The following is an 8,581-nucleotide window of genomic DNA, read 5'->3' on the forward strand; positions in this document are numbered from 1 at the left end:
CGAGAGCCGATCGCTCGATTGGCTCTCCGTCCGTCGTCGGCGCGTCGAGCGCGGTGTTAAAAATATGCGGGCGGAACGAAAACATAACCTAGGCGAAATGGCGTCGTTCGTTCACGATACGCTCCGCCCGAAGTGAATGACTCTCCTGTCCTCGCGAGCCGAGACCTCTCTCTCCCTGCAGAAATGGACGAAGTCCTGGACGAGTCGATCGTCAAGGCAAAATATGTACCGCGCGAAGTACCGGGCTATTTGAAGGATTTCCCAGTAAATATTCTTCACTTGATGTTACACGTCGCGGAGCAAAAAAAAGACTAATGCACCTTTTAAGCAATAATTATTAAAAACGATCGCATTATCGATACACCTGTTGTTTACTCGTATGTCAAAGTAGTGAACGGAGCATCCTTTTAAAATTGACAATGTTGACATCTGAGGGATTACGTGTGCATTCTATGTTTTTTACTCGCGCGGATGTTTGGCAAATGTTAACTTTGTAATACAAAATATTGCGTGTCAACAAACACGGGATGTGACGTTTTTTTTTTTTGCAGGCTGGCGTTGGTTATTTCCAAATATTCGCCGCTTTCTGCACGGGTCTGAGCCTGGCAGCCGACACTGTCGAAATCTTCGTTGTACCCTACATACTGCCGAGCGCAGAGGTTGAGCTTTGCATCGAGGACAACGAGAAGGGATGGCTCGGTGAGTTGTTTTTGTTTAAAAGTTTATTTCGCGACGCCGAACGACATGATTTTCCAGGAAACATTACTCTCGTCGGCCTGGCACTGGGTGGATTATTTTGGGGCGGCCTGGGCGACAGGCTGGGAAGGCGCAGGTCCCTCCTCTCGGCCATGTCCGTGCACACTTTGTTCAGCGGTGTCGCAACGTTTATGCCCACCTACGGCACTTTTATGACAGCTAGATTTTGCTCGGCTCTTGGGTAAGTAATTTCTTGCATTTGTTGACTAAAATACACATACGATTCTCAGTATTTTTTGAAGCAGAAACTAAAGCGGCTATTCAAATATTATTTAGTGCGGCTATTTGAAGGAATCAATCATTATTATTTAGTACGATTTATAATTTATATTATATACTAATTTATATATATTTTATTACAGAGTCGGCGGAGCTGTACCACTGGCATTCGTATATCTCGCGGAATGCTGTCCACGGTTGAGCAGAGGCCGCTGGACGGGAATACTCGTGGGGGCGTGTGCCCTCGGTGGTGTTTACGCCGCCCTCTTGGCTTGGGCAGTGGTACCCACGACGGGTGAGATGGTGGTCCTGGAGAATAAGGAACACTTCAGTGCCTGGCATCGTTTCTTGTTACTATGTTGTCTGCCAGCACTGTGCTCCACGATCGGTCTCATCTTTCTACCGGAAAGTCCGAGGTATCTCATAGAGGCCGGTCGAGATGTGGAGGCAATGATGGTTTATCAGGTAAAGATGCATAAAAATATAAACGACGTCAAAATTAATTCCTTAGTATTTAATATCCAAACTTATCGATACCTTTATCGTTTCAGAGGATATATAAGAAAAATAATGCCCGGAAAGGTGCGACAGGTGCTCAGTATCAACTCTCCGAACTCGAACTACCGACTAAAAGACCTCGTGGCTTGGCGCCGCCGTCTCCTAGCAGTCACACTAGCGTTTTGGCCGACATAATATATTCGATCGAAATGGTAAATATTCTTAAAGGGAATACCACCAGATATGGAGATATCTTGACTGTTAGATTTACTTGTTCTTTGTCTGTAGTTCTGGAACTCTTTCTTGGAGTTATTTGCAACGCCTCACCTACGCGTGACTTTGGTACTGTTAATTATCTGGACCGCTGCTTCATTCAGGTAGATTTTTAGCTAATTTTGAAGTAATTACTGTTTGTCAAGAATTTCATAAACTCACTCTATTCATACTGTGTTCAGTCTTTATGGTCTTATGGTATGGTGTCCCGAATATCTGAAGCTTTTGCGAGCGAGGGAATACGCGGCTCATACCGAACACTATCAGAACGAGGAGTTTAATGGTACAACGTTCACTGGTTCTTGGGAAAATCGTCAGTACAAAGACTCTACATTTTTGAACTGCAGGTACGGATGTTATTTCGAGCGAGAAAACGAATATCAATATTTTCCTACATAAATATAATTTCTAAATGTAAATATATAAATATAAGTTCTAAATTTCCTATGTATAAATATAATTTCTAAATGTATGTACAAATATAAGTTCTAAATGTTTGCAGATTTACTAAAATGGTTTTCAATCATGTCGATTTCGACAATTGTACCTTCCAATCGGTGAAGTTCAGTAGCATTAGGTCTAGTAAAACCCACTTTAGAGACAGTGTTATTGTATATTCAAAGTAAGTAACATCATTTATACAATATATTCTAAAGTTTTATATTCGTTAATATGAAATATGGACCTTTTATACTTTTTGTTACAGATTTGTTGACACAGATTTATCAGCCCAAGTTTTCACCAGATGTAAATTGATGAATAACACGGAGCTGAGTTTACTCGGGTCCTGTCCGACTCTCGATCTCGATTATAACATTTATATCGAAGAGGCGTTGCATGCTCACCTCGTTGCTCAATTGGCTTTCGTGCCCGCCGCCACGATGGCTGGCTTGGCACTTACCGTTCTTCAGCGGCCAAAACTAATTGGTTAGTTAATAATTTTCGTTGAAGATAGCGAGCGGATTTGAAGCATAACGTCAACTAACCGACACTTATTCCTTCACCACTAGGTCTCTCGCTTTTCCTCTCTTCCGTTACCGCGTTATGTCTGATATTAATTCGCCAAAACAGTTCGGCAGTTCTTGGTTTCGAAGGTGGTTTCACAGCCCTTTTTGCCGTTGGGTGGACATCATTGACTTTGGTGACAGTTGAGAGCTTCCCCACACACTTAAGGTAAAGACGTAAAAATCTGCAGGACATTACAGGAAAGAATATCGAAAGTTATCTCGTGACAAAGCATTTATTAATGTGTTTCTACAGGTGTACCGGTTTTGGGCTCGTAGCGGCAGCTATTAGAATATCAGGTCTGATAGGAACCACGACATATCAGACATTGGTGGGTACGCCACTAATCGCGCCCGCACTACTGACTGCGCTGGCACTATTGATCGCTAGCGTAATAACTTTCAAATTGCCTCATACTCATACTGTCTTCTTGTAAACTTTCCATCAGTAGAAAAGAGTATCAGCAACACTGACGTATTATCTAAAGCTAAAAATTCGTATTTGCGTACGAAACTTATGTGGCACTTTAATCATCTGACGAATGTGAATTCTCAGAAAGAATAATCTCAAATGCGTCAGAGGCGCAGAGGAGAAGAAGACGGGCGATTCTTTATTCTTCATCCTTAGAATTTATTCGAAAAAAAAAAAACGATGTTCAAAACATGTCAATAATTTATTGATCAAAAGGAAAAAATTTTTTAGAAGATGAGACTTTGTACAAAGTGACATATCCTAAGTAATAATGAAAGCACTGTTGTCTCTGGCGGCACATGCAAATATTTGAAGCGCACAGAACGTTCACAGCGACTTTAGCTTGCTAACGATAGAGAGTAACTTAAAGTTGGATCAAAGTACTCTTGTATCCTATTGGAACGTGATCGGATGACGCTATACGCGAATAATTTTGCGATAGGATTAAAATTCAAAGAAAAATAATTTCAAGATCATGTCTGACACGGACGTTTCCGTGCGCAAGATAGTCACTCTGAAATTAACATAATTACTTCGCTATTTTACCTTTGGCGATCTAACCCGATATTTAAACCGTTACGCAAGTATATTGAGCAAAGGACACACATATGTGCAACTATTTTAATAAGGCTTATGCCATGAAACGTGTCAATTTTAATAGAGGATGCACAGTCATCCGTAATGATATATCGTATACATTAAGAAACATTAATTAGAGGAGGTGTGTATCGGCAACGGAGTTTGATATCTCTAATTATTATTCCAGACAACGCTTATAGAACTTACATAGCTGTTCTTACTTTCGATCTATAGATTAAATAATATCGATGCATGACGTGGAACTTGGAATATATTCCAAAATATAGTTTGCGGAAGCTACCTATTCACTCGGATTTAATCACGCAGGACACTACACGAATATTCGCATACTGATGCCGATTATGATACAGCAAATCATATCATATGTTTTTGCGCGAGAAGAGAAATGGTAACGTCACTTCGTGCGCAGGAAACATTCCTATGAAGGGAAAGTAATCGGGCAATTGTATGCTCAGTACTTCCGCTTGTTACCGATTTATTAGCATGCACTAGATCTACTAACTAGACGCTAATTCGGTAAATGAGAGAGACAAGGGAAGAGAGACATGATTCACGTAATGTAAACGCTGCCGAATGAAATTTCAATTCCTGTAGATGAAGACTCTCGAACGAGGAACAAAAAAAAAGATAGAAAAGCTTCGTAGCTGTAAAAGAGATTATCATCTTCAACATTAATCGTCTTCAAGCTTACGATACGATCAATTATATATATATCTGAACGTGTGCGTCTGACTTTCTAGTGACATGTATATCAAAATGTAGAACGTTATTTTCTACAAGAACCAGGATCGCACGTCTTGACGTAAATATATATAAAATGTAATATCTGTGTAATCCACTTGGAGAAACTTTGCTAAAGTTTTATCGTCGCTGACAACCGACAACGGATGACACTGGCAAGCAGGAAAGAATGTAAAGAGAGTTCCTTGGAAAAAGGACGACGATTTATTTCCAGGCAATAAGAACGTAAGGAAGTCCGACACACGAAGATCTTCGCCTGTTGGAATTCAGAAGATACACTCCGAGAAGTTCATCAAGATGGAGAGGATGTCGGCAGATTTAATAGGATAAATGTTCACGTCCCATCACGGTTAGTGAGTTTTTTTTCATATCAGACTGTTGACGATCGATATATATATATATATATGTACACGAGAGATTAATATCCGGGCCGAGGTTTACGAACGTCTCGTCGGGGGAAGTGGAAAGAGACGATTATCGACACGTGAACGTTATACATTCCATTGATTGTCCTGGGAGACGATTTCCCCCGATGAAAATTCTGACGGGAATCGATTGTTTCTGCTTAAGAAAATCTCAATTCGTTGTAAACTTGGCCGTGGAGCGAGTTGTGTCGGTGTCGCGATTCTCGATTTGACGTGACACCGAGTCACGAGGATTTACAATACGTCTAAGCAAAAGACTCCAATTGGAGTACGAAAATTTAAGCATGCTTAAACGAAATTTATCGTCGGGACCATACGGCGTTCGTATTAGCTCCTTTTCATATTGGGAAATTATAGTCAAAGTGTATAAATAATGTTGAGACAACACCGATGCCGGCACACACACACGCGCGGCTCCACGTAATTAATCCTGCTACAATATTCAAGTCCTATCATCACATCCGTAGATATATATATACATATACTACATTTTACTCGACATATCATATTTATGAGCAAGCACTCTAGATTTGTAGGCCTTAGTCGGACTATTGACTAGAAAACACGTAGGGAAAATACGTAAGGACGGTCGTGCGAGATGAGACTCTCGAATTAAAGTAGACTGATCGAGCTAGAGGATCTGCCGAGGCACTATTTTCCTATCTTACGTTTCTTTAGCGGATTACGTTTAGCCAACATATATATGTATACATATATAGCGTACATTTTTTTTTGTTTTACACAACGAGAGATTATCAACTGATTAAGTGATAAAGAAGAGATGCAATACTCGTGCAATCTGGTCAAACGTGCATTTTACTAATACTAAATATAATGACTCGACTTCGATTCTACTAATATTAAATATAATTATTTATTGCCATCACACACTGAGAATATTGTGTACATATCACGCTATTCAGACTGGAATTAATCCGATCAGTTGGTAATCACTGTTACAGAGAGAGACTGCTTCTTATTGTTAAAATTAAAAGGATTTAATTATAGGTAAGATCTTTTACATAGCCGCGAGACGGGTGACGCGAGAGACATATTGTACAATATATTATTTCTACTTTAGAATTTACGTTTGGTCACATATACATTCGACTGAGATCGCGTAGCTTTTACGGTACAGGGACAGAAGCGAGATTTTTACGTGAGATTGTAGGGGGATATGTGAATAAGTGAGAGATAAATGTTCTTTAAAAACCTGTTATGTATTACGAAATCCTTATATCTATATCGAGATTAATTTATAGAATGATTTTTGACACGCAAATATGGAAATTACGCAGCAATATTTATTGTACATTATCGAGGAGTTACGTTGGACTAGTAAGAAAAGACGTTTTACAGTAGCGAATATATTTATCATTATTTCGTACATCAATACTCCGCATACGATAGAATGAGTTTTGCACTCTTTTCTTCCCGAGTTTTCGCGCATTTAAAGCTCTGTACAGTTTATTAAAATTCCACTTCACGAAAACTCTACCGTTCGAAAGTAAGATTGACAGACACCATATATTTTTCAAAGTTGTAACGGCAATTAATGGCATAAAACGAATTTTATTTACATAGTTGAAATTAACGTTGCGTCTTTTCTGGCCTGCTGCATGCGCTGTACGTTCACGGGAGGATATTGCTTTCTGCAGTTTTTTAAAACGCTAGGGAATCTTTTATCGCAATAATTAAAACATTAGGTTTTTTTAGCGGCATGTAATTTTATATTTCGAAAAATAATCCAAGAGGAGTATATAATATATCATCTTTAGGATACATCTCGAGAAGAATCACGCGTAGCGCTACCACACGTAGGGGGGCAATTAATTTATTTGTATTGCTAGGGATTTATATTGTCGGCGTTCAATGCGAGTTGTTCTATTTACAATTATTCGTCGGTTAACTCATTTGTACATAGTCTTTATAGCGGTAGCTCTAGTATAATTTCAATGCCGATCGAATAGTATCTTGGCCGCTGCGCGAAGTAGCGCGTCGAAATCGTTTTAGTCGTTTTGTCGTTTTGCTCGGGCTTGTCGCGGAGGGCCGAGCGAAAACGAGAGGGAGAGATTACGATTAATAATCCATCAAGTAATAATTTTTCCAGCGAGTCCCAGTGCTCATGATTTTTATAAATTGTATAAATTATATCATTCTTCTCTGCGAGAAAGTAGGTAACTCTGTGCAACGCTACGAACGAGATCTACTTTGCAAGCACTTTTATGTATATTATATTTAATATTACATTTATATGTTATATAAATTTATACATATATCTATAATATTAATATATATATATACATTTAATATATATATTATATATAATATTATATAATATACATATATTTATCGAGGGAATGGGAGAGAGAGGACGATGGCGCTTTGCTCACAATGTACTTTCGAGCTACACACGTTTTTACGATCTTAGAATCAAGTCCACAGAGATACATAATAGCGATCATTTTATAAATCCTGTTCTTTCAAGATCGTTTGATGGCGAGATATCGAAACGAGATTCGCGCGGGAAGGCGGAGAAGCGTTTCTGCGAAAAATTTGAAATTTTTGCGAATAGCGTGCACACTGCGTATGTACTAAGTATTTGCAGATGAATTTCGATTTTCTCGAGACAGAAACGGCGGCGTTTGGGTGTGGCGAGCAAGTTTCGGGTGTCCGTTTACACTTTGATCTCGACGTATAATTTTCGTACGGTAAAAGTCGCGAGTTGTGACGGTATTTAAAATAATAAGGTTCGAAATGTACGAATGGCATTAATGAGAATTTTATTGAATTGAAAGAATCGTCTGTATGTTCTCTATGCCCTTCGACGTTCCAAGTATGATCCTTTGTCCTAAATTTTCGAATATCCTCCTACGACTTGTTAAAAAAAAAATTTGTAATTTAAATCGTGAGATCGAAATCTTCGCGATGAGTGGGAAAGTTCGAAATTGTATTAGAAATGTTGCTGTAAATTTATTTGAGTCACATTAAGAAAAATATTATCAACTATTTGTTGCAAACAATCATTTATAATTTAAATTATATATTAAAGATAAATTCAACAATAAAATTATTATTAATCGTAGTAGATAATGCAGAAAACGGTTTATCGATTAAGAAGCAATCTACTTGTTCGACAGCGGGTGGTTCAAGCAGCCGTCGAGATCGATACAATCGTGTAACGGGCTAACTGCTTTATCTACACTAGAATATTTACCTGGTTTCTATAGATAAACACTTCGACACGATAATTATGTATAACCTAGCTACGTATATGCATACATTATACATGCTGATTATCAGTATCTCCCCTCGATCTTCAGACGCGCAGATCAGAATAAGATAATCTCTGGCGACCACATCTATATTTTCCGCTCGCTCGATCGCTTCATCATATAGTTTTATATCGCGTAAGTAAATATCTCTTAAACGACATAACGCCAATTAGTTTAATAATATACATTAAGATTCCTGACGAATTCCGATAAACGCGCGCGCCCGCGCGCGCGCGTGACATCCTTTCGAGTCCCGCCGAGTGCCAGCACCGCTAGCCTTGAGCTTGACCCTGGGCGTATCCCCCTCGCGCACCTCCT

General features: G+C 39.1%; 1 protein-coding gene across 1 annotated transcript; it reads left to right on the forward strand.

The window, feature by feature from the left end:
• The first annotated feature begins 177 nt into the window (after window positions 1-177).
• Window positions 178-4,645, forward strand: LOC105458348 (synaptic vesicle glycoprotein 2B-like). Its single transcript, XM_011703588.1, has 11 exons — window positions 178-264; window positions 552-699; window positions 757-937; window positions 1,119-1,440; window positions 1,527-1,685; window positions 1,762-1,850; window positions 1,929-2,093; window positions 2,249-2,368; window positions 2,453-2,673; window positions 2,757-2,919; window positions 3,007-4,645. The coding sequence occupies exons 1-11, from the start codon at window positions 184-186 to the stop codon at window positions 3,185-3,187; spliced, it is 1,830 nt and encodes a 609-aa protein (XP_011701890.1). The 5' UTR covers window positions 178-183; the 3' UTR covers window positions 3,188-4,645.
• Window positions 4,646-8,581: the final 3,936 nt, after the last annotated feature.

This window comes from Wasmannia auropunctata, unplaced genomic scaffold, assembly GCF_000956235.1.
Source record: "Wasmannia auropunctata unplaced genomic scaffold, wasmannia.A_1.0 LD334538.1, whole genome shotgun sequence".
Classification (NCBI taxonomy): Eukaryota; Metazoa; Arthropoda; class Insecta; order Hymenoptera; family Formicidae; genus Wasmannia; species Wasmannia auropunctata.

Coding starts and splice junctions, on each gene's coding strand:
- LOC105458348 (XM_011703588.1), top strand. CDS start 184: ATGGACGAAGTCCTGGACGAGTCGATCGTCAAGGCAAAATATGTACCG. Junction 1,686..1,761: donor TAATATATTCGATCGAAATG/GTAAATATTCTT, acceptor CTTTGTCTGTAG/TTCTGGAACTCTTTCTTGGA. Junction 2,920..3,006: donor AGCTTCCCCACACACTTAAG/GTAAAGACGTAA, acceptor GTGTTTCTACAG/GTGTACCGGTTTTGGGCTCG.